Below are 25,826 nucleotides of genomic sequence, written 5' to 3' on the forward strand. Positions count from 1 at the left end.
ATTATTTCCATTGTCATTTTAAACAGTACTTCAGCTAAAGCAGCTTTGGATGTGCTCTGCAAAAATCAAAGACTGACAAAACACAACAGTCTCCTGATTGCCAACAGACTTTAGTTGACACCAAGAAAAGTGAACAGGTAAATTATGCCTCCACTGAACAATGAACATCTCTATAGATGGACTTGTGCCTTTTGTTGCTTATAAAGCATATGTTGATCATCTGATTAACATTATCACACAAATTCAAACATCACCAATCTTTGCCATATAAATTATCATTTTGTAGTTTCTGTTAGGAACTCCATGCTCTGCAACATATTCATCATGCATGTGGTTCTAATAATTTTTATTTTAAAAAATCAACCTGAAACCATACACATCAGTCTTGTCTTTGCTATATTGACTGAAGACAGGACTGGGTCCTATACCTTATTATGTCATTAATGAAAGCTATCTACAGACGAATTGCACCCACCCACCCCCAATACACACACGTTCTTATTCTGAACAGCTGTATATGACAGCTGACGAAAATTGAAGTGGGGGAAAGATCTCACTGAAAAACAATGTAGAATGCTGTCTTTATGTCTCGGATTTATTCCTGACTAATATTTTCTCTTTCGCATTCCCTCTGACCAAAGTGTTTCAGAAGGTCAAAAGGGCATATCTGAAATTTATATAAAACACTGACACCCAGACGTTTATAATTATGAAAAAGCAGAACTTGCTGCAGAGATCTCATAGGGATCAGGGTCTCGCTCAGATTAGAATTACTCTATCAGTCCCCTACCAGCATGGCCAATTGGCCATGCTGACAGAGGCTGATGGGAATTGTAGTTCCTGAACATCTGGAGAGCCGCAGGTTCCCTACCCCTGTCATAGACCATTCCAATGGATTAAGAAATACTGTACAAGAAAACTAGGTGACTAATGATGTCACCAGAGTATACATATAGCCCAGATCCACATTTTAAGGCCAGAAAGAACAGTTGTAACACTCCAGTCTGATTATTTGGCCTATGAATCTACCTGGTATCAATTCATATCAACGTTGTCAGGCCAAGCATTACACAATTAACAGACAGAATAGAATTACTTTGAACTAAGCTTTGGACAAAAAAACCCTCAAAGCATTCAATGCAGAAGGATTGTTTTTAAATGGAATACATAATCTATGGTGTTCACAGTTGCAAGGGTAACTGTGGGCACATTAGTGGGATTCAAAAACTTTAACCTGCTCTTCCAGAGTGGAAACTTATTAAGAATCTCCTTTTAACACATAAGCAAAGCACATGATTACACATTCAAGCAGTTAACTCAATGCAATTAGTATAGGGTGTATGCAGTATTCTATTTGCCAAGTTTACAGAGTTAGGCACAATGCAAAGTCACATGGCTACTGATGTATTATCACAGTCAGACCAGAGAATGAAAGCCATATACTTGCCCTGCTGTTCATATGCAGTAGGCTACATCCAGACAGAACACATCCTTATCAGTTATGCTCCTTTAAGTGAAACTTTCCCATACATTAAGCCAGGTTACTTTATGTGAGAGAGGTTATTATGCATTCTCTATAGTCAAGAGTGGAAGCATCAGTGCCATTAAGGTTGGGAGAAGTTCGGAGGAGTAGGGAACAAGGTAGGTGGCCAAGCAAAACATGACAGAAGAGCAACAAAACATATGTTCACACTGCAGTGGGTCACATCCTCAGGTACTATAGCAAGCAAGAGTCCAGCTGTGCTTCAAGAAGCAATGGTGTGCAAGAGAATGGACCACTGGAGAATGAGGCCACAAATCTCTGCTGCACAATTTTTTTCCACTGAGAGCTGTTAAAGCAATAGGCAAGACAGCTAGGTCATGAGCTGACAATCCTGCTGTGCAGAGCACCTTCAGCAGGCCAAACTTCTATTTCTATAATATACAGTACATGAAAGTATATCTCTCAGACAAACTAATGTCCACACCATCTCTGCTTGGCTTAAGAAATATTAGTTTGAACAGATTTGAGATAAATATTGCCAGGTGACTATTATTTACTCACATCTGTTCCATGAATGTGTATTGCTGCTAACAATCCCTGTTTCTAAAACATCATTATTGTTACTATATTTCTCAGGGACATTAAATCCTCTTCAAAATCTTACTCCCTTTTAGTGGCCTGCTACTTCAAATGGTTTTTCAAACACACAATGGTACAGAAAGAGTTGTGGGAAATTAAATATTACCCGTCACCAAGCTGTTAAAATTATTCATGGCAACATGTTCCTAGGAATTCCTAGAAATTACTCTGACAAGTCTTATACAAACTAAACCTAAATTGAATATAAAATGCTATTAATAGTACATTTTTTGAAATGTAAAGGGAATGAGAAAGCACAAAATAATGGAAGCGGGGTGTGTGCGCGCACATTGATTTCCAGGTCTTTGAAGAAAACAAAAGAGCTAGTAAAGATGCATTCAAGAGCTAGAAAAATGGACCTACACAATCCTAACTCTTTTGCTACATGATACAAATGAAACATGAGCCAACATGACAATGGTCAGACAGATGGCCAACAATCAAAATTCTTCCATTATGGAAACAAAAATATGAGTCCATTGTATCATCTTCACATTCTATTGTCAGCTCAGTCTATTTTCCATTTTGGCACCATGTTTCTCCATTTCAGTTCAAGCCAAAGATAAGGGTTGTTGGAGACAACTCCTGTACTGTCTCTGTGTTGTCATGTGCCAGTAACAGGCATCAACAGGATGACTGAGTCTGGGACTACACATGTAGAATAATAAGGTAGCAGAATGCATCTTTGGTTGTAGGTAAGAGAATTTTCCCTATGGCAAGAACTCCTGCAAACTGAAAAGAACTGCATCTTAAAGCTTGGGTCTGAAGTTCTTTTTCAAGGTGCCAGTTTTCTGCCTGGAAGTGTGTGTATGTGTGATTAATATGGAGGACATCTTCAAAGTGTGTATGTGTGATTAATATGGAGGACATTCCACAGAATGGCCAGGTCCAGTCAAGTATCAGAATGGTGTGGTAGCCTCTTGCTCGTTGTAGCTTTCATGAAATTTGAGCTTTAGCTAAGGACTAGACTAGATGGCACAAGGAGAAATGGAGAACTGTCTTGGATAGGGTGTCCCCCTCCCCCAGTTATTGAAAAGTTATCTGTGAAAAATTTTGAATATCAGCAAATGGGGTGGGCAGGGGGAGAGGAAGGCACAGCTTAACCTTTTCCTCCACATCCATTTTTCTGCTTCAAATAATCACTCCTAAGCAGCTGAGTCTCAGGAGTGGCTTATTTTGAATGAGAAACAGCCACAGCTGTGTGTTTAATATTGCAGCCTCCTAAGACTGCCTTTAATATTTGTTTTTTTAGTCCAGCAGGAGACTGGTACACATGTCTGCTGTGTAATATCTAGGACAGCCCTAAGGCTACAATGGTTGACATTTCCTTCTCTTATTAACTTCTTCAGAAAGCTGAGAGCGGATGGGTTTTTTTCCCCTTTTCCACATGTGCGTTATTGTAGACCTGCCGACAAGACAATAACGCGAGCTGTTGCCTTCCTTACACAATTCAGATAACTCTGGCATTTCACCCACTGCAAATCCAGAAGACAATGTTTGTAATGCTGACAACTTGGACTGCCTCCAAAAACAAAGCAATGAAAAAAAGACTTCCAGTTAAGGCGCTTGGCAATGGGTACCACAGTTAAATTATTGGCTGTAATGAGAGATTCTGCAGCCAAAAGCTGCATTCAGGTTTCCATTCTCTTGTTCTCGCACTGTAGCTGAGCACAACATTCACAATCACAGAAAACTGACAGGTCTGGCACAATTACAGAACTATGTAATAATCCCATATTCTCACTGTAGCACATAAGCAATTCAGTCATGCTAAAATCTCCCATGGGCAAGCAAATTCAGGATGTTCAGCTTCTTTGTGACAATGAAAAAAACATATTAAACTGTTTTGTTTGTTTCTTTGGAGATGGTATTTAAGACAATAGCTATGTAAAATCCTTCTAGCAATACCTGTAATACAAATCTGAAGGAAGATTGAAAAACAGCCTCATATAACCTAGTTTTCAAATCAGGAGAACACATACAATACAGGACAAACATCCCTGTTTGCCAATTGTTTTGGCACATTACTGTCCTCAAGGAAACTTAAAAAATAACTGTTTTGTGTAATTGTGACTATAGCTACTTTTTGATTTCCCCTTTTCCTCAAAGCTTTTAAGCAATCAGATGTGGATTTCACACACCTGCCTTTGCTGTTTTACCTGGATTCAGCACATGCATCATCTTCAGAAGGTATAGAAGGGACACTGTCACGAGAAACACTGTCAATGCTTTGTGCTTCTGACTGAAGATGGACAGATACCTCAACAGCTATTTCTTTGCCATGATCATTTACAGAACCATCATCTGAATCACCTGCTGGTGAATTGCTGCGCTTGATTTCTGAATTTAAGGGATAGAGCCCTTCTTGGGCACGAAGGGCTTGGGTCTGTTTGACTACATCTCCTACTTCATCAGGATCATCAACTCGCACTGCCTCGAAGATTTCTTCCATAAAGGCCCTGCAGTTAAGGATTAATGGAGGGAGAGGTATACTTCTGGCAAGCTCTTCGATGTACCGAGCAAATTCCATTGTCTTAAACTGGGTAACTTTGGCCAGCTCTAGGGTTTTGGCAGATGTAATGATCGGAATGCGTTTGGCAATTTCAAAGGCCTTCTGCAGTTTCTCAGCCCCCTCTGTCCTGAAGAACTCATTGATGGCCTTCTCGGTCTTGCGGAGGTGGCTGCTCATCATGCACAGGCGCGTGATATTTAAGATAAGGGTGATAGTAAAGGCAACCAGGCAGACAATCATGTAGTAGATGCCCATATCCCCCGATGTGGAAACCACCCTGAGGGTGACTGAATAATATGAGGTGCCATTTTCATGAATGGTGACACAAGTGTATCGCCCTCGATCACCAAAGCTTACGCTTGTGATATTAAGGACACTGTCCGAGATCAACCATCGTCCATCTAAAGAAACAAATAAGAAAAAATGGTACTGTTTAGTTACAAATTATGCAATTCCTTTACAAAGGATACATTGGTATTCCTACAATCAGCATCTTAAAGGACTAGGAAAATAGCCAGTTAACAATATCTGTGATTTGACAGTCAGTTAACCAATAATAAGTCTCTTTATTTAGTCCAATCAATCAATCAATCAATCAATCAATCAATCAATCAATCAATCAATCAAGTGGCTCATGCCACCCATCCCCCTCCCCAATCATGGTATTAGCCTTCTTATGTTCGCCAATCAATCAATCAATCAATCAATCAATCAATCAATCAATCAATCAATCAATACTTCTACCTCAGTTGAGTGATGCCCTCTCCATTTGCCTACAACACTTTACACAGAGATCTCTAACCTTTTTGAGTCTGTGGGTCCCTTTGGAATTCTGCCATGGTGTAGTGGGTTCAGTTACAAAGTGGTTTCCATAGGAGACAGAGCCAGCCACAACATGGCTTCTGCACCTTGCTTTCTGTCACATGATGAAGATCTTTGTGCTATGATGGCAGCTGCTTCCAAAGCAATGTTCTTAAAATCAATTAAGATGAGATTTCCAGTGGTCAGTCAGAAACTATGGTCTCACCCTTTTTCTTAAAAAAACTTAGCGGGTGCCAGGAACAGTGTTGGCGGGTGCTATGGTATCCATGGGCACCATGTTGGGGATCACTGATTTACAATATTAAGTGCATCAAATAATCCCTTTGGTTTGGCAAAATAGACTATCTAGCTTTTTATTCCATTCTTTTAACTGCTAATCTGTATTGACTTGATACTTGCCGCAAATGTACAACCCATGTATAGTGTACACTTGATTTTTCTTTATACGCGCTTTGAGTAATTCTCATGTTACATCCAGTGCATTGTACAGCTGAACAAGTCATTGAAGCTCAGCATGTTTCCAGTACTCCTCTCTGGTTTCATTTGCAAAGTAAATACACATTGACTGTTTCCTACAGATATACACACATACATGCAAGTTCTATAGGTGTTCACTGTAACATGTGAACAGGGCTGCTATCTACCCTCTGATCAGAATTATAAGCACAGTCCTTCACAAAGGATGGATGCAAGAGGTGTATAGGCATTCTGTTATGCAAATGATGTTTCCCAAAGGGATCTTGTTCCTGGGATTCACCCCTGAAATGCTAAGGAATCCTGCTTCTGCATTTCATACTCATCACACAAATGTGCTTAACCATGAGATCCTGGTTCTGAGATTCAATCTTGTAGGAACTCTTCAGAAAAGATCCCACTTTCAGAATTTCCCTTTCCACAATTTTTCTTTTGAATGGTTAATTCCGTTTTGTTTAACCTGCTCTTCAAAAATGTGTTCTGCATGGTTCTATTGTGAATACTGTGCACTGAGAGTAAGGCTACTATGCACCTAAATTCCTGTTCAGATTGCCTATCGGCTGCCGGTGTCAGGTTATAGCATCTCTCTCAGCTCCAAGAAACAACAAGTCAGAGGAATTTTCAAGACTGAAGTTGAGGGCAGGGAAGCCAGAAGGGGTTGCAGAAAGTAAATTGTTTGCTCCAAGGTCAGGTTTTCATGAATTAATCAGTGGGACATTGGCAGATACAGCATTTGTTGAACTCATTTTGTCCATGTCACCAAATCGTCTCAGGATACTTTATACCCACATGCTGAGACATCACAGGTACAGCCTAACGCTCAGGAACAGTCCTGCATTGATTCATCTCCTCTATTAGCAGCAAGGTGTGCATTGCATCCACTGGTCTGTTGCTATGACCTCAGCCTTCTCCTGCAAGATTTCAAGGGGGCTGGCAACTCTGGGCAGCAGGGGCCAAGCGGCTGGTCTGCCTTTGCTGACTCAAAGTCAGAAAGTGAACAGGACTCTGAGCCGACTGTCGACTGCAAATCTGGGAGTGCTGCATCTTCTCTCCCTGTTGATCAATTGCTGTCAGCTGTGGGCTAGCCACAGCAGGTCCCTCCTTCTCTGATGAATGCTCACTGTCACCGAGCCCAGGCTGGACTATGACAATACCAGTGGCTTCCATTTGGGGATTCTGTATAAATACCAGATGATGCAAGCAGGAACCCATTCCTGCATCCAGAAGGATCGTTGGCTTGCTCAAAATTAAAACCATACAGTAAATGAGATCCTAGTCTTGGGATTCACCCTGTAGATACAAGAACACACACATATTTTTGTAGTCACTCCCTTTTTCATGTTTTGCTACAAAAATATAACAAATTTGGGATCTAATAGGAGAAAAAGTGAACAAGGTAACATTATTTGATTTACTCACTGTGTATGTAACAGAATTACATGCAGAATTTTTTGCAGATTTATTCTTATAAAGCTTTGTATAGAATCTTAACAGACATTTGAGAGCAGGTGAGCATCACACATTTATATCTCATCATGAATTCATATCCTTTGGGTGACCAAGAAGTAAGGCTGAAATATGAATTGATGACTAAAGAGTTGGTCTTATGTTCAACATTGTCTCAGGATACAGTGGGTGAAGTCCATCTCTGTTTTGTTCCTTGGGGCTTTTATACAGTTTTGTGGTCTTCGTTCTTGCTTGAAACAGACATCTTACAGCTGAGCTGAAGTTCCCTACATTTCAGTCCAAAACTGGCCTCATTTTTTTCACCCACATTTTGGCTTCCTTGTCTTAGGGAATTTCCTCCTTTCCTTAGCTTATAAGTGCACCTTTCACAACTATCTGACCCATTCTGCACAGGCCAGACTGTTCCTGAGCGTTCCTGTTCCTGCTGCTGTCATTCTTTTGTAGGAAACAGCACCCCAGGAACAGTAAGAACACCGTTCACACAGCTGCTGCCTTCACACAGCTGCTGCCTCTGCAATGAGGCAGTACCGTGATTTCTCCCTGCGACCAGCGGGGAAACTGTTTTCATTGATGTCCGTCAGCTTTTCTTACAACTTTCTCTCAAACTTATCTTTTCATGCCTCCTCACAGGTAGAAATGAACCAGCAAGCAGACCTGAATCTTCATATTTTTTTATTTTTTTATTATTATTAATTTGATTTCTGGCGTTGGGCTCAGGACAGCTTAAATAATTGACCATATAGTTATACGGTATATCTTTATTCATTTCACTCCTCCTATTTCAAAATGAAAACTTTGCTTCATAAGGCTGTTGCGTGGATAAGCAAAGTAGACTGTATGCTACAATGAAGTGCCCATGTTAATTGTAACTGTTGTAATTCTAGCATAGGCTATAGCCATGTCTCAGAAGGATAACAAATCCTTGAAGGAAGATGCATGTACATTTGGTGAAAATGATCAGAAGGCAGAGAATGCTGAACCCAACGAGAAAGATGGTGTTGAAGTGGAACCAGCAGCTATGACGCGGAAAAGACCTGAATCCAAAACATCTGAGCTTTCTGCTTCACAAGAGACATTAGCCCAGAAAGAGCAGGTATTTATTCTGTTCCTAATTTCTGCTACCTTCTGAGTCTTGTAATGTTCATGTTTTGAATCTTATTCCCTTTGTAACAAGGTTTGGGGAGTGTTTTACGACATCATTGTGGATCTGTTAAGTCTTTCTGTGAATTATGCGTTCATACAGTGCATTGCTAATGTTCACAATTTTGAGTTTGGGTTACAAGGGAAGCAAGGTTCAGACTTGCAGTTGTTTGTTCAGAAATAGTTAAATGTCACCACTATGGAGTGTATGGTTGCAGGCTGCTGCTGTCATTCTTTTGTAGGAAACAGATCTAGCACTTCTTTGCTTTTTTGGAGAACTGTGCATGTAGGCAGGGCGTATGCTGTGTAAATGAATAAATCACTGTTGATGTTGTCAAGGAAAGACTGATCGGCTGCTGAATTCCACCACTCTAGGAGATCGTCTGTATTCATATATGAGGTTGCAGTAGCAGTTTAACCAGGTTGGGGCTTTTCTGTCTGGTGTCCCCAGGTCAGTGATTGGGAAACGCTACCATAATCTCTGTGGTGGTCCACATGCTTTTGTGTAGATGTCATCTTCTGTTTTGTGACAGAAGTTTGGGATTGGGATAATATATTCCATGTGTGGTTGCCTTAAAGACTTGCCAGATAAATCAGATGAGTTCTGAAAGTATGTGATATCAATGATTTACTACTTACCTTTCTTACACAATTCAAGGTACATATTTTGACCCACAAAGCCTTGCGCAGCTTGGACTATGCACACCTTAGATGCCACATCACCATAAATCTTTAGTTCAAGTACATTCATTATGGTCTTTACAAAACAGCCAAGGCAGGCAGGTGCTCTTAGTTATCTGTGTGCCAATTTTATTGGTTTTTAAATCAGTTTTATGTTTTCAAATGACATATGACATTTTGAGCACCCTCTGGCAGAAATAATTACTTGCACGTACAGCGATTGAATAAATAAGCTGATATAGCACGACCTTTTAGGGAGGCTGGGTGGCTCTCTCCGATTCTCCCTTGAGACCTATCAAAGTGTTAATGTATTTTCCAGCAGAAGTAAAAAGACCTTGCATGAACTTAGGTGTGATCTAAAAACAAGACCACTGTTTTTAGCAATTTGTTATTAGGTCTTCTCTCCTGCTGATTTGTTGAGATGAAATGTTCGTTTGCACCAAGCCCTGGGGTTGGAGTAGGTTGGAAACAAACTTTATTTTTCTTTGCATGTTATCCTAACTGTGTCTGAATATTGTTGATAGGTCATGCATCTCCTTCTCTTTGTTTTTTTAAAGGACTCTAGTTCTGCCTCCCCGACAGGATGGGGGAGCTGGGGGAACTGGGGAAAGACTTTGCTCTCAACTGCTTCTGCTACAGTGGCTACAGTAGGTATGTCCTGCTAACATCTTGCTAGCAATGCACAAGCCGAATCAAACTTCCTTTTTCATTTCAAGATCCCGCCCCCCCTCCCAAATTGGCTTTTAGAAGTGTGTTGTGGCAAATGCAAAATGCTACTTGGGAAATGTGAAAGCAAAACAATCAGGGCAGTGTTATAAATGTTATAATGTTATAAATAGCAGTACAAACTTAAAAAAATAAAGGGTTCAATTCTGTGAACACAAGAATCCTGGAATCTTCCCCATTCCACCCCCACCAGAGTTCTTTCTAAATTGGAAACCTAATACCCGAAATCGAGGACATTAACCAATAGCTGCATGGGTCAAGCAGCTAACAGTGAAGGAGAAGTGGGCGAATTCGCTTCTTTCTTCTCTGTGCAGAACTCTGCTCAGGGAAGAGACAGAAAAGGCAATATTGTTCCTTTCCCACTCTACAGCCTCCCAACTGGCTGTATACATGAGGTTCTTGACTGCAGGAATAAATGGTCCAAGGGGATGAGAGGACTGGAAGAGCGGAGACCATGAATGCTTTCTGCTGCTGGGTTGCAGCATCCAAGCCACATTTTACAAGCAGTGGTAGCTAGCTTGGACAATGCCATTGTAGGTGTTTCTTTGCTTTTTCATCTTCACTATTCTTCACCTTTGTGACTTGTTTTCAGATTGCTAGGTCAAGTAATATGCTTTCCTTTAGAACTTAAAAATATTCCTGCTTTCTTTAGGTCACGGACTCTCAAATGTCATTGAAAAAGCTGAGACATCCCTTGGGATCCCCAGCCCTAGTGAACTGTCTTCTGAGGCCAAAGATGTTACAGAAGGTCAGTTTTTTTTAATGACTTGAAGTTTGCTGCCTGTGGTCCTGTTATCCATGATGTTAGAATCATAGAGTTGGAAGAGACCACAAGGGTCATCAAGTCCAACCCTCTGCCATGCAGGAACACACTATCAGAGAACTCCTGACGTATGATCATCCAGCCTCTGTTTAAAAACCTCCAAAGAAGGAAACTCTACCACTCTCCGAGGGAGTGAATTCCATTGTCAAACAGCCATGACAGTCAGAAAATTCTTCCTAATGTTTGGGTGGAATCTCTTTTCCTGCATCTTTAATCCATTTATCTGTATCAGAGTCTCTGAGGCAGCAGAAAACAAGCTTGCCCCCTCTTCGACATGAGATCCCTTCTACTCCCTTCTTTTTTAGTATTCCTAACCATGGGATCACACTCAGTAGTTTCTTAAGTTTACTAAAATCCATTTTCTTAAAGTCTAGAACACATGTCTGACTAGACTTGGCATCCCCTTTCCATTGTATAACAAACTCCATTGTATAACAAACTTGTATAACTCACTCCCACCTAAGGTCCCTACCACTTTCACCCCATTAATCAGGTTATCATTGTTGGTTAGGGGCAGATTTAAAATCGCCGATCCCCTTGTTGCCTCGCCCACCTTCTGGACCATGAAATTGTCTGCAAGTTAAGTGAGGAAATTGTTGGACCTGGTAGTCTTGGCAGAGTTTGACTTCCAGCAAAGATGGATAATGGAAATCTCCCATTACTACTATTTCTCTTCTTTGTGAAAGTTTGGTCAACTGCTCCAGGAGGGCATAATCCAAATCTTCAGTCTGGCTTGCGGGTCTGTGATAGACCCCCATAATGAGATCACTGTTGTTTTTCTCCCCCTTAATTTTTACCCGGACGCTCTCAACCTGGTTCCCAGGATTTAAGTCATGGACCTGCTCACAGGTGTAATCACCCCTAACAAATAGTGCTACTCCCCACCTTTCCTAGTTGAACTATTTCTCTGGAATAGGTTGTACCCCTCAATTATAACATTCCAGTCATGAGATTCATCCCACCAGTTTCAGCGATGCCTATTATATGATATTTATTGTGCTGTGTTAAGAGTTTTAGTTTATCCTGTCTATTACCCATGCTTTGTGCATTAGTGTAGAGACATCTCAGGACCCATGGGTTCACGCCCCATGGGTTCTTATTTAAGATTTTATCCCCCTCACTGCTGGGTTTTTGAACTATTTTCTCAGCTGTCTCTATAACCTTCAGCCTGTTCTCTTTAGTACTAGGTGAACTCCTTCCCACTTGAATATTGTCTCCCTCCCCCACTTCACTCAGTTTAAAGCCCTCTTGATAAGGTTTGTCAATCTTCTAGCAATAATGTTCATCCCTACAGCCATGAGGTATAACCCATCCCTTGCCAGTAGTACCTCTTCATGAAACCGCAGACCATGGTCCAAGAAGCCAAAACATCCCTGGCAGTATTTTTATGAAACTGAAGACCATGGTCCTTGCGAAGCCAATTATTCACCCTTGCAATTTTTCTGTTCCACCTTTGTCCTACAACTGGATGTAGAGATGCAATGACAACCTGTGCATCCAATTCCTTAAGTTTCCTTCTGAGGGCCTCAAAATCCTTTCTGATGTCCCGAAAGCTATGTCTAGCGGTGTCATTTGTTAAAATGGTCATTTTCGGCAAGTTGTTTTTGGAACTAAACTACAAATCTTGACCTGATATGACAGCCAATATCTGTTAACAGTGCATGCTTTTCTATTGTGATACCAACCTTCCTAACCCTTAGATTACATGGTTTCTTACATTTTAGAATGCCAGGATTCTGTAACAACCAGTGAATGCAAAGGGGACATCGAAAATCCTTCACCATTCAGTAGTGGTGCCTTTGGAATGTTTTCTACCATCTCTGCTGCTGTTCAGAGCACAGTAAGGCAGGAATATGCTTTGAACTTTTTTGAGGGGTGTGGGAATGCTTTAGCATTGAGTCTTTGTTCCACTCTTCAGATGGAATTGGTGTATCATGTTCAATTGAGTGGTCAGTCAGGACTTTTGTCATGTTTATTACTGTTAATTATACCTTTAATTGATATTTGTGTGGTTATTAAGAAGTATGTGATGTACAGTGTATTAAGAAAAGCTACTTAGCCTATTCAATTATGGTGAGAATTCTCAGTTGCGGAGTGGATACTTAAATGGCTGAGGCATTTCTTTCTGAAGGGAAATTTCCTGATATTTTCAGGGTCTGAGCACCAACCTGTAGGAACTCTTCAGACTTGATTTAATGATTCACTGGGGTGGAATGGGATGAGATGTGTACTACTTTGCAGCTATTGCAAACAGTGACACTTAAAGCTATCAGTTAACTGATTTGGAGGAGAAAAAAATATCCATGATGTTGTGAGATATTCCCTGGGCTTTGTTTGTTGTTCTTTTTTTCTAAACACTTTATTAAATTGGTTCAGACTCTCAAAGGAAGGGTACAGGCAGCTGAACTTTGGCCATGAGCTCTAGTATTACCATTTGCTCCATAGTTTGTTGAAGTAGCTTTTCTTTACTCATTCCATGTTGCCGTAAAATGAGCAAGGCTAATCACAGGTGCCATAGAACAAAATGAGAAACACAGAGCATTCAGGTTCATCCACTTCTTACAGCACAAGGGGACATGTTTTCTCTTGCTTTGAATTTTTCATTTATAGTATAACGTAATAGCATGCTGTGCTTATTTTTTCTTGTAATCTGTGCATGAATCTTATGTCCTGGTGATAGTGAAGAAAATGAATGGCAATATTAGTGTTGTTACATTGTACATCTCTCATAATTAGCGGGGGGGGGAGGTGCTAATTCCCAGGGGCTAATTCTGAGTAACATTTTTCTTCAAATATGTTTTCTAGGGAAAGACTGTTATTAGTGGGAGTCTGGATGCATTAGAGTTCATTGGTAAGAAGACTATGGATGTGATAGCTGAAGGCGACCCTGGATTTAAGAAGACAAAAGGCCTGATGAACAGAAATTCCACACTTTCTCAGGTAATAATTTTTTTCAGACTCCCATGTACCACTTGACAGTGGCATTTTCCTGGGCAGAATCCCAGTTATTGCAGAACACCAAATATTCCAGGCAAGAAACCTTTCTTTTGGCTGTTCACTTTTCATCCAGTATTTGTAAAACTCCCAATTTTTCCATTTGCAGATCTTGCGAGAGGCAAAGGAAAAAGAAGAATACAGGACAGCTACTGAGGTTTCCATGGCCACAGAGAAGAAAGCCAATTATGGTGTACTCTTTGATGCTTTTCAGGGTCTTGCTCATTTGGAAGCCTTGGAGATGCTTTCCAGAGAGAGTGAATCAAAGGTAATAGCCTTGAACATTTTACTTTTCATACCTGAGGAGAAATAAAGATATATACTCTTTATATAGACTCCACACAGACATCATGCACTGAAAATGATAACTAGGTAAAAGCAGGAAAAAAGGCTTCCTGGTCTTCCCATGCTGTTCCCTTCTTTTTTTTGTCTAGCATGTGCTTAAATAAGAGTTTGCTCTCTCTTTGGTGCACTGGTTGACCGAACCAGTGATCCTATAGATGTAATTGATTGGGATATATGCAAGGTTTGATGCTCATATTTCCTAATGGTGGGGGAGGTCATGCAAATACTGTGCCCCCTTTCTCCAAGCAGGTATTGCTTTCATCAGCTAGCCTGAAATCAGTAGTGCAGCTTTACTTTTCATGCCCTGTATGAAACATCTCTGCTGGAGCGTTTACAGTTCTTTTTGTGGCTTTCTTTCCCTCTCTTAGGTGAAGTCAGTTATTGGCACACTCTCTGGGGCAGAGTTAGATGCTTTAAAGGCAGAGTTGGAACAACTCAAAGAAGCGTTTTCATTAGCTGAATTTTATGATGACGAAGAGGAAGAAAAAGGAGGTAATTATGCAAATTACAGCTTTCAAGAGTTAATTGCAGTCTTTTAAACCAATCAAATGACAAGAAAATTTGTTCAGTGGCTACTAAGTGTACTGCTGTAGTACATGAGCAGTACAGACAAGATCAGAAAAATAAACCTAGTGAGTCAGATGAAGGATCCATCGAGCCTTTATTCTGTTTCTCACAATCACCTGGTCTGGAATTTCAGAGGAAACACAGGGCATCCATTGAGTAAGTAATCCATACACTTCCCCTTCTGTATTTTATGAATGCTCATGGCAAAATTTAGCTGCTAGTGCTATTTGTGTCACTCATTTATCTATTGCATTTGTATCCCACTCTTCCTTTAAGAAACTCAGCATAATATGTGCTATATTTTTTTTCCTGAAGACAAAGCTCTGAGTAGATTATGTTGAGTAATAGGGACTGGTGCACTGAGTGAGTTTCATGGATTTGAATTTGGATGTCCTTGATCCGTGTCTGACACTCTGTGCCACACAGGCTCCCACCACTGTCTTGGTTTTCGCTTAAACTTTCTTATATAGTCGGCCATCACACGAGTCCCTGATAGAAAGTGCCTGTGAATCTAAAGCTCAAGTGAAATGCATTGTCCAGCCTTTGGGACTCTGACCATTTTATGAACCTAGTTGACCTGTGTAAGAAGTGCTGGTTAGTGCTCCAGGCAGTCCTGTCCAGCATGTCCGCCTTTGACAGACTTACACTGGAGGAGGTCCTTCTCCCCTTTGAAAAAAAAAGGTCAGCTAAGTTGGATATAGAGTTGGAAAGAAGAAATGGAAACATATTGGGCTGCAGAAGAACAGCTAGATTCTAGTCCATGAGCACCTGAGAGACCAGCAAGATTTCCAGGGTCCAATTTTCAAGGTTCGAATCTCCCGTCATCAGATACATGATGAAAGTGCTTCTAGACTAGGATTTAGTCATGCTTACAGTGTTCAAAGCACTTTGCACAGGAAGTGGTCAGTAAGTAGCTGACTTGTCCAGTTCCAAAATTTAAACTATGTGCAACATGTTCCCTTCACCCACTGCCCTGTAAGAGGCATCAGCATCATCAAGGCTATTCATAGTTCTGGGAACATCCATCTTCATTGATTTGGCACTGCAAGTTACATGCTTCTCCAGTTGTACTCCTAAGGACTGGACTAGTAAAAACAGACTGCTCTACAACCATATGCATAGAATTCTCCCTATTTTCTACTCCCCATACAATCTGGTGAGAGCCAGTATGGTCTAGTGATCAAGGTGTCAGATCAGGACCTGAGAAGTCCAGGTTCAAATTTCCACTTTGATATGGAAGTTTGCTGGGTGACCTTGGGCCAGTCACCAGCTCTCAGCCCTCACTCTGTCTTGTATTTGGATGGGAGACCTGCAAGGAGCACCAGGGTCCTGACATGGAGGCAGGCAATGGCAAACCCCCTCCAAATGTCTCTTGCTTTGAAAACTCCACTAGGGATGTCATAAGTCAGATGTGACTTGATGGCAAAAAAAAAAGTCTGCTCAAACTAAATAAAACTGAAAAGCTTAATATATCTGCCACACCCTAATTAAAAGCAGACGTGGTGCCACGAATGGCAACGAGCATCCTCTCTCTACCCTGCCTTTCAACATCCACCCAGGCCCAGCGCCAGCTGGTGTGCTCTCCTGCTGAATCCTCCCTATAGGCTGCCAGTCCATATTGTAAAGTGTTGAAGCACCTGCTTTGCAGGGAAGCCCTCTTTTGTCAAAGCTTTCTTTATATCAAAGGATTTAGCAATGCTTTAGCGGAGTATTTTCACTTCTGCTAAATCTAGATTCTAGCCTTTGTTTTGCAAGTGTAGACATTTCTGAGCATTTGGTAGCTGGTAGCTTTTTCTGTTGTGTGAGCATATGGTGTTGCATGCATAATGAACAAAGAGTTGGCTCTTAACATCATTTTAAATTCTCTGAGGCTCCACTGCAGGCAGTTGTTCATGGGTAGGTGTGAGAACAGCTGTTTGTTTTTCTTCCCGGTTAGCCAGTCCCACATGACAATACATGGGCTGAGATTTAAAAGAATTAGTTCCACACACAGCCCTGGAGGCTTTGGGCCATATTCCCTCCCCTCCCCAGTGCTGTTGAATAAACATTGTGTACCATTTAGGCTCACAGAGAGCTGGGAGAACGGAGGCTTCCCAGTTGTGTTGGGCACATCCCAGTGAGAGTGCTGCCTCTTGCAGAACAAACAAAGGGCCAAGAAGACCCTTGGTAGCCTTCATTTCCTCTGTGATGATGGTGGTAGGACTGTGTAGCAAGAGCCTTTGCTGCTCTGTAGCTTTCGTAGCACTGTGGTTGAAACAGTTACTTGGGCCACAGTTACTCTTGGCCATTCTGGGGCTTCAGGACAGCACACATTTCCTGGAGAACAAAAATGTAGATGAGTAGTTAGGTTCACATTTAAGGCATGACATTCATTAGCTTTTTCCTCTTGCTTCCAGAAGATGAAGACTTCACACAGGAGATTATGGGTCTTTTTGCACAACTCCATGTCTCGACAAAGCCGGACAAACTGACCCAGGTAAGTTTATAATGAGCAGAAATTTTTCAAGCTATTTTTGAGTTAAAGCTCTGTTCTGTTGTTGTGCCTTGAGGGTGCCATGTCCATGGGTTTGGAGTTGTACTCCTGGGATATTGGTTCATCACTTTATGAAACTTAAAAGGCAGGTCTTTACTACAACTATGCTTAAAGCATTTGCCAGTTAGAGGCAGTTTGTTTTGCTTCCTACTGGAGACATAGGCCCTTTCTCCACAGCACAAATAAAAAGCCCTGAGGATGTTAAAAGAAGCGTCTCGGGAAGGAGCTCCACACAGCTTTTTCCTAAAGACGCCAACAAGACATATTATTTGAGTTCAACCTGTAATTTTTTTGATAATGCTAAACTAGCAATCTTCCCCCCCCCAAAAAAATAGCTTAAAGACACTTCCCCCATGGTGTGCAGAGAGCAGTCCATTTTATTTTTCCATCCAAGTTTAAAGCGTTCACTTTCGTTTTCTCAGCAGCTCGGGCCCCCCGTTGCTGCTGCTTCAGGGATTCTCCCTGCCACCCACCATTTGCTGAAAGTTTCCCACAGAGGTTTCCTCTGCTTGCATCACACCGCTAGCTTTTCCATGTAGTTTTTACTTTTTTTTGTTTTCAATGAGGTACCTCCAAAGCTATGTTAGAGTTGAAATCTGTGCATATGAGTGACTGTCATATTGAGTCTGCGGAGCTTTGAAGGCATATCACTGGGGAAAAAAAGGTAAAATAACATGTTTCTGAGATCGCCAGGAAAAACAAGCTTTATTCATGTACTTTACATGGAGGAAAAGCGAGCGGGCATGATGCAAGCGGAGGAAACGTCTGTGGAAAATCTGCAAATAGTGGGCAGCATAGAGGATTCAAGCGGTAAAAAAGGGGAAGGAGGGAAAAACTCACTGTCTCCTCTAGTGCTTTATCTGTCCATGCTGTCTGAACAAAAAAATCAGCAGACACTGTTTTTTAAGACATCCCCAAGACATCTTTAAAAAGTTGGGCAGAAAGGACCATAGAGTAGCAACACCCTTCTCACACAAGCTTGTAGTACTGTGCAGAGCCACTGGGTGGCATTGTAGTCCAAAACAGGGAAGAGACCTATTTGCGAGGTCAGCCCTTAGAGCAATATAACATGGCATTTAATATAAAGGGGAAAATAATTGAATAATTGTCTAAACTATATCTTAGTAGCCCAAGCCAATGTAAATGGCAGGTACCCTAACCCTAACCCTAAGCGAGTCGCAATCTGCGATGTCTGTTACCTAACAGTCTGCCCCACTCTTCTGGTACTTCTGGAAGGCATTTTTGGAAGTGGAACTGGTGTCTGACAAAGCAAAACAAGCTTGATTCTCTGTAGCTGGAATCACAAGGGGCAGAAGGAGGTTCAGCTTAACCAAGTGGTATCCATCAATAGTTGCCATTTACTCTAATGGGAAAACTAAAGGATCACAGTTGGAGACACAATTAGTATAAAAGCAAAACCTGTCTTCCTCTGGGTGCCCCATGGCCTAGTCCCCATAACAAAGAATTCTGTTGGGAATGCAAAGTATCCTTCTGTCTGCATTCATGCGCACATGCATGGAAGTGTGTTAGACATTTTGCTGTTATAATAAAGTCTCAGCATACTTCTGAAACATCATAAATTTTACCGCTTTCAGATTACTAGGGTAAGTGTTTGTAGAATGAAGTTCAAAAGGTTTCCAGCTTCTTCATTCTTTCACCAAGATGGCGGTGAAAGAGGGGTGGTAGTAATCATTTGCTACAAGGGAACTGCTTCTTTCACATGCATATATGCACCATCAACCCCTCCCTTGTTGTGGGCATGTGTTTTCTCTTGGGCAGGCAAGGAACTCTGCTTGTGAATTAGCCCACAACCTCAATGTACAAACTGCAAAAGAAGAAAGACAGAAGGAAGAAGACCAGCCGATGGGCTCGGGAGATACTGAACAAGAGAACAAAAAATCAGTAGAGGTAATTCAACCAAAAATAGGTTGCAAAGCAGTCTAACTGCAGATGTGTTTCTGTAATCTACTGAAATGTCATAGTCCATTCTTAGCTATCATTTTTGCAGGAAGCCATTGAGGAAGAACTGGAATGGGTTAGGACACTAAGATACTGGGGTGGCATTTAACATTTCTGAAAATGATTTTATCATTGCGTTTTTGCTTTGAAGGTTACCTTGAGCAGGTCTTTGAGAGAGGTGGATTTATTTATTTTTTAAATGAAGAAGTACCCATTCATACCCGTAGACTGACACCTTTTTCTCTCTTATGTAGACTGACACCTTTTTCTCACTTCTGCAGGACATTCACACATCTGCGATCAGAAGCCTGGCTGAATTGACTGCCTGCTCCATTGAAGTGTTCCACAAAACTGCTGCACTGGTTCTGCACAGCCAAGGACAAGGAGTGTTAGCCATAGACCGAGCCAAAACCCTCTCGCAGTAAGAATTCCCAGGCTTCATTTTAGTTTTGTTGATGACTCATCCCTTAATTTCTTGTTATAAGGACAGAACTTTTCATTTTTGATTGCATGAGCACCTGAAAATAATTGTATGAAAGTGGACAATGTTCTTTAAATGTTATTTACTATGTATTTTTTTCTAGAATGACCATTGTGCTGTGTAAAGAAATCTCATCTCTGTCTAAAGAGTTTGCTACGTGCTTAACAGCTGCAGGGGTAAGTTTGAGAGTCTGATTGTAGGAAAACAGAACAATAGTGTTGCCATAAAGTTCTGTGGTGAACACAAAAATGTATCTTGCCCATCCTTCATTTGTAAGATTTACACCCCACCCTTCTTTGCTGGCCTAATGGCCGTAAAATTAAAAAAATTAAACCCCACCCTTCTGGTTAGGGCAGCTTAGAAAAATAGAAGGTAACACTGTGACATAATTTTTGTAAGAAATCCCAATTAACTGAATTATGAACACAAAAATAATAAAGCAACAGTTTAAATGCAACCAGAAACCCAGGCAGATCTAGCTTGCAACTTTAAAAGTGGGCACAATTTAAAAACTATCAACAATCAAAAAAATAAAGTCCTCCAGAAAAGAATTGTAACTGGCCCCAAAAATACAGGCAATAAGGGTGCTGCTTGACATGTTTGTAAAGGGCATTCTGTTATCCCTGACAGTCGTAACTGAATCAATACCATGCTGGACTTCATTTATTAAACTCCATCCTTGAAAGAATGAGGCAGGATAATTCTTCTGCAGGCTAATCTGTCATCATCAGAGAGACAACTTCATGAAGAATTGTCTGTTAAAGATTCATTGTTATTTTGTCTTCTGGAGAGATCAGAATGACAGCATACCATGAACTCTTTTGAAACAGGAAGCCTTTGGGCAATATGTTTGGTTCTCAACTTTTTTTTTTAATGACTAACCTTCTTTATGGTCTCTGTTCACACTGACTTGTTTTGTTTTCTTGCAAATAACTTGTCATTCCAGTATTTGCACTTATGTTTTTACAGCATATCTAGGAATTTGACTCCAGCATATCTTTAGCAGAGACTAGCATTTGGTAACTGCTCTTAACTGGAAAAAGTCAGTGAAGCTTTACTAAATCAGCTGTGAGACTGCAGTTCAGATCCTTTTCAAGAGGGTGTGCTTGATTTCTAAAATGCGGTAATATATTCTGTCTTTTTAGGTGGAAGAGAAGGCAGACGTCCTTAACCCTTTAATTACTGGAGTATTTTTGGAGGTCAGTTTCAAATATTACTGTTGGAGTGTGGGTCTTGATGCCTGTTCCTGGCTGTGTTTTTGTCTGAAGTAGCTGGTTGATGAGTGCTTCAGAAGAGAAAAGTCTGTGTAGAAGTGTCTGGTGAAATTGGTGATTTTATTTAGTTCCTTATTTAGTTCATCTATTATGGAACTCCAGGTGGCATACATAGGATTCCCAGGAGGTCTCCAGTCTAGGCATGACCAGAACTTCTTAACTGCAGCAAAGTTGTGTCATGCTGTTGGCATGCAAGCGAATGGCAAGACAGGGGGACCATTTTCTAAAATGCCTCTACCATTCATATTTTGGAATCATAGGCAGTCCAGACTTGGACTCTGGTATTAAGTGGGATTTGCCTGAACATGCTTTCCCCCTCCTAATTAAGCCTGCATACCAGCGAGCAGTACCTTCACTGAAGGTACATCCATTTACAAAGAGCATGTAAATGTTCCATACCCTGACTCAATCAGCTCACTTAAGTCTCTTCCCAACACTAATTTGATTTTAAACCTGTCGGTCTAAAAAATGCACTGTGACTTTGAATGTCCCTGGCATTAATTTCACCAATGCAGCCCCGATCTCACCAAGAGTTGGGTGCTCCCACACATTAATCATAGAATCATAGAGTTGGAAGAGACCCCAAAGGCCATCAAGTCCAATCCCCTGCAATGCAGGAACACATAATCAAAGCACTCCTGACAGATGGCCATCCAGCCTCTGTTTAAAAACCTCCAAAGAAGGAGATTCCACCTCACTCCGAAGTAGCGCATTCCACTGTCGAACAGCCCTTACCGTCAGGAAGTTTTTCCTGATGTTTAGGTGGAATCTCTTTTCCTTTATCTTGAACCCGTTACTCCTGGTCCTAGTCTCTGGAGCAGCCGAAAACAAGCTTGCTCCCTCACAACATGACATCCCTTCAAATATCTAAACATGGCTATCATGTCACCTCTTAACCTTCTTTTCACCAAACTAAAAATACCCATCTCCCTAAGATCCTTTTCGTACAGCATGGATTCCAGGAGCAGCAGTGGCGTAGGAGGTTAAGAGCTTGTGTATCTAATCTGGAGGAACCGGGTTTGATTCCCAGCTCTGCCGCCTAAGCTGTGGAGGCTTATCTGGGGAATTCAAATTAGCCTGTACACTCCCACACACACCAGCTGGGTGACCTTGGGCTAGTCACAGCTTCTCAGAGCTCTCTCAGCCCCACCCACCTCACAGGGTGTGAGGGGGGAAGGGCAAGGAGATTGTAAGCCCCTTTGAGTCTCCTACAGGAGAGAAAGGGGGATATAAATCCAAACTCTTCTTCTTCTTCTTTGACCATTTTGGTTGCCCTACTTCTGGAGCCCGGAAACGCATTACTTGTTTTTCAGAAACCCATGCTGACTTTTTGTGATCACTGTATTTCTAATTACCCCTTTTTCCATAACATTGTTCCTGGAAAGTAGTGCCTTTTATCATTGTTTCTGGAAAGTAGCTCCTCTAATCATTGCCAGAGGGCTAATTTTTCCTGTCACTAGACCTTGCAAATGAGATTCCCTCAGCCTTTGCATCTGGTGCCACCTTTGGTTCTAGTTCCACTGTGCCAAACATCATCCTTTCCCCGAAACACAATGCTGGTTCTGGATTTCACTTGGACCTTTTTCTGGATCAGTAAATATCACCCTTCCCTCAACACCTTCTTCTATTCCCATCTATTTTATGTTGTAGACTCCTTGAAACTCTGTATTTTTGTGTGTGTACGTTGCTGAATTGTGTGTGTATTCTTATTGTTTTGATCATTAAATAAAATTTGTTAAACCCCCTAACTTCTGGTTTGTGCCAATTTGTAAAGGGAAAGACCTCTGTAAAAATTGGTGGAGATCCTGATCCGATCTCTCACATTGCTAGGTCTGTTCCCACTGATTTCCCCAACCTAAAAGGCAACAGACTGCCCCAATTCAGGTAACAATGTACCCTCCTTCTGAAAGCAGTGGCTGCACTATCCAGTTGTGAAGCCTATGTGTGAAATGTCGTTGCAACAAAGGCTGTTGGTGGAATAAATGGTGAATAGTAGGATAACTGCTTGTTTAGACAGTGTGTGGTTGAGCTATAAAGCTTTAATGTTTTAATGTATTCTAAGCGTAGTCATTAATACTTTTAGCCTTTCCACCCTTGAAGTTATCAAGATCATAGCTCTTACAGATTGTAGAAGAAAGAGCATTTGAGTAATCTGTTTTTAAAAAGAGCACAAGTGGGAAATGGCACAGTGTTCAATAGACATAGAATGGGAGTTTCTGCATTCTTTGTGGTAGTTTCTCTGTTTTCCTGTGAGTTGCTACATAAAATCTACTCAAATGACAAATTAGGAAAGAGGTAGTGGGATGTTAAGTAAATATGAACCCTTGTAACTAACAAATAGATGTTCTGTGTGGAAAGGGAGGCTCACTATGATTGTCCTTTTTGTTTATAGGCTTCCAATAGTGCTTCATATATCCAAGACACCTTCCAACTCCTCTTGCCAGTTCTGCAGCTCTCTCACATCCAAGCCCAGGCAGAATTGAGACAGCAATAAAAGGACCACAGACTGTACTTGGGCAGAATCCCGCTCTACCTGCAGGATGGATCTCTGATTCAGCAGTGAGATAGGCCTGTGCAATAAAAGACTAAATCTTTGGTGTCTAGTATTTCACCAACCAGTGATAATGTTCTGAGTGGCCCCTGACTGAGGGATGAGAGACAGCTTAACACAGCTCAGAGAGGGAGTGACTTTGTCAGTGACCTGGGTATCAGATATTCCATTTCTGGTCCTTTGTGCTTTGGTGATAAAGTAAAATATTAACTCCATAATGAGATTGTTAAATCTAGGGGGGGGGAGGAGAGAGTGATATAGCTTCATGACCTTAGAAGAGTGGCTGGAGCAAAATATCAAAGTTTTACATGTACATTGAGAAGATTCCCCAAGTTAAATGTTAATCTAGAGTGAAGGTATTGTGGAAACAGGGTTGAATCCAGTTATCCAAAAACAAAAGGTGCTGATATGGATTGTCCCTGTGGTTCATTGTGACCCAGGAAACATGATTCCCTGACCTGTGGAAGTTGCAGAGATAACCCAGGTGTGTTTTTGTGAGGAAGGGAGGGGGTGAAGCGCAGAGGTTGAAGGAGGGGAACATAGAAAAGATCCATGATCTTTGCATCCATGGATCTTTGAATAGATATTGATCTCTTGGAAGCCTTTTCATAGTATACCAATTCTTTAGTGACCTGGAAAGCATGAAACAAATCCAGTAACAATCTCTAAAGATTCTTTAAAGATTGTATGCAGAGTGAAAATAAATTCCAGGGAACTTGGTGTGAATTACTATGAGGTAAAGACCCTAAGGCAAGGGTCCCCAAACTTTTTAAACGGGGCCAGTTCACTGTCCCTCAGACTGTTGGCGGGCCGGACTAAAAAAAACTATGAACAAATTCCTATGCACAAATGATTGTAAAATGCTTGATTTCACCTTTCAGCCTTTCTGTCATGGTCTATTTTTAGAACAGTGACCAGAGTATGTCAAGTACAGGGTGGGCTCCAAATATTGTTGGGGAGGCTGTGGAGTACCTTCCCCTGTAAAAAAAAGCAGAACTTTCCCAATGAAGCATTACATCTAACCCAGGATCAGGTATCTTCCTGGGTTCTTTCCTCCCTAGCAGCCAGTGAGCGATTCGCCAGCCTGGCTGATGCCAATGGGAGTGAGGCGGAACAGAAAGCCTGAGAGCAACACATGGAGTAGCCGAGAGGGAAAGGCGGAGCAGGCGTTGCCACATGTAAGGTTTCCAACTCTGGGTCAGAAAATTCATGGAGATTTGCGGATGCAATCTGAGAAAGGCAGGGTTTGGGGTGGGGAGCCCACCATCCAAAGTAGCCATTTTCTCTAGGAATTGATGTCTGTCACCTGGAGGTCAGCTGTAATTCTGGGATATCTCCTGGCCTCCCCTAGAGGTTGGCTACTCTTACATAGAGGTAGTATCCACAAATATGTCTCCTGCCTGTGATCAGCAATGTTTAGAAAGCAGCAACTCCAGTCACAGAAAAAGAGCAGACCTGTGGGTATTGCCTTGTTGCATAGGCTGGTTGGGGAGAAAGGAGCCCAAGGGAGCCGATCTGGCAGACCCCGAAGGCCGCGGGTATATCCAGAGCTCTGTTTTCCCTCCAGCAGACCCAACAGTCAAAGCCACGGAGACCCGTTCGCCGCCTACCAGCCTGTCCCACAGGGTGGGGGGTGGGGATCACCCTGTTTGCTTTCAGCTGGCCTTGTTGGCAGGGGCAGAGGTGGGTAGCCCCATTCTCAGGTTGTGGGGGGCCTGAAGGCAGACAAGCGACTGCAAGCACAACAACCCAGTGGGAAACCCTCCTGCGCCGCCAGACCCGCGCCCCACATCAACGGCCGTTGGGGCTGGTTCCTCCTCTCCCTCGAGCCCCCACTGCACATGAATGGAGCCATTGCCGCCATGCCTGGCGGGCCAGATAAATGCCTTCAGGGGGCCACATTTGGCCCCCGGGCCGTAGTTTGGGGACCCCTGCCCTAAGGATTATGCTACAAGTGCTTTCAAGTCCAGCTGAGCTGTTATGGCTTTAGCTGTGTCTGTATTTTTAGGAAAACTTGGAGATTAATTAGGAACTATAAGAAATGTTCTTTTGGAGGACTGCATTTCCAAACTGAAGAAACAAAATCTCTATAGGCATGTGTTATGTGGTGAGGGCAGACTCTAATGTCTGATGATCAGCACATTTTGAATGCCTTGCTTTCTAGCAATAAATAAAAAGTAGCCTAAAGTATTTTCCTTTAAGTAACATTCAGGGTTGTTTGATACAGGAGTTAAAATCAACAATGGGAAATTCATAAAGCTGATGCATTATTTTGTTCCTCTTACAAGGGGCTATGTGCTGTAGAGAGACGCATTCAGGACTTGTTAAATGTATAGATTTCTTATATATAGAATT

At 41.7% G+C, this 25,826-nt stretch overlaps 2 protein-coding genes across 4 annotated transcripts; one reads left to right on the forward strand and one right to left on the reverse strand.

Annotated features, from left to right (window-relative positions):
* Positions 1 to 882: 882 nt before the first annotated feature.
* Positions 883 to 5,056, reverse strand: MFAP3 (microfibril associated protein 3). Its single transcript, XM_048490607.1, has one exon. The coding sequence runs from the start codon at positions 4,887 to 4,889 to the stop codon at positions 4,278 to 4,280; it is 612 nt and encodes a 203-aa protein (XP_048346564.1). The 5' UTR covers positions 4,890 to 5,056; the 3' UTR covers positions 883 to 4,277.
* Positions 5,057 to 8,208: 3,152 nt separating this feature from the next.
* Positions 8,209 to 23,515, forward strand: FAM114A2 (family with sequence similarity 114 member A2). Of its 3 annotated transcripts, none has more exons than XM_048489693.1 (13): positions 8,209 to 8,490; positions 9,776 to 9,869; positions 10,597 to 10,692; positions 12,492 to 12,607; positions 13,573 to 13,707; positions 13,871 to 14,029; positions 14,475 to 14,598; positions 17,073 to 17,149; positions 18,986 to 19,114; positions 19,420 to 19,586; positions 19,750 to 19,822; positions 20,792 to 20,845; positions 23,313 to 23,515. In XM_048489693.1, exons 1-13 carry the CDS (start codon positions 8,296 to 8,298, stop codon positions 23,412 to 23,414), a joined length of 1,521 nt encoding a protein of 506 aa, XP_048345650.1. In that variant the 5' UTR covers positions 8,209 to 8,295; the 3' UTR covers positions 23,415 to 23,515. The 3 variants fall into 3 exon arrangements, with proteins under 3 accessions (XP_048345650.1, XP_048345649.1, XP_048345651.1); XM_048489692.1 differs by having other exon boundaries at positions 8,250 to 8,490; positions 17,070 to 17,149; XM_048489694.1 differs by having other exon boundaries at positions 8,250 to 8,490; positions 17,070 to 17,149; positions 19,447 to 19,586.
* Positions 23,516 to 25,826: the final 2,311 nt, after the last annotated feature.

This window comes from Sphaerodactylus townsendi, linkage group LG03 (assembly GCF_021028975.2).
Source record: "Sphaerodactylus townsendi isolate TG3544 linkage group LG03, MPM_Stown_v2.3, whole genome shotgun sequence".
NCBI classification, from domain to species: domain Eukaryota; kingdom Metazoa; phylum Chordata; class Lepidosauria; order Squamata; family Sphaerodactylidae; genus Sphaerodactylus; species Sphaerodactylus townsendi.

Bases quoted from the DNA above. Each gene is read 5' to 3' on its own strand.
- MFAP3 (XM_048490607.1), bottom strand. From the start codon at position 4,889: ATGGGCATCTACTACATGATTGTCTGCCTGGTTGCCTTTACTATCACC.
- FAM114A2 (XM_048489692.1), top strand. From the start codon at position 8,296: ATGTCTCAGAAGGATAACAAATCCTTGAAGGAAGATGCATGTACATTT. The intron at 14,030-14,474 runs GTAATAGCCTTG...TCCCTCTCTTAG, and splicing joins CCAGAGAGAGTGAATCAAAG to GTGAAGTCAGTTATTGGCAC. The intron at 17,150-18,985 runs GTAAGTTTATAA...TCTCTTGGGCAG, and splicing joins AGCCGGACAAACTGACCCAG to GCAAGGAACTCTGCTTGTGA.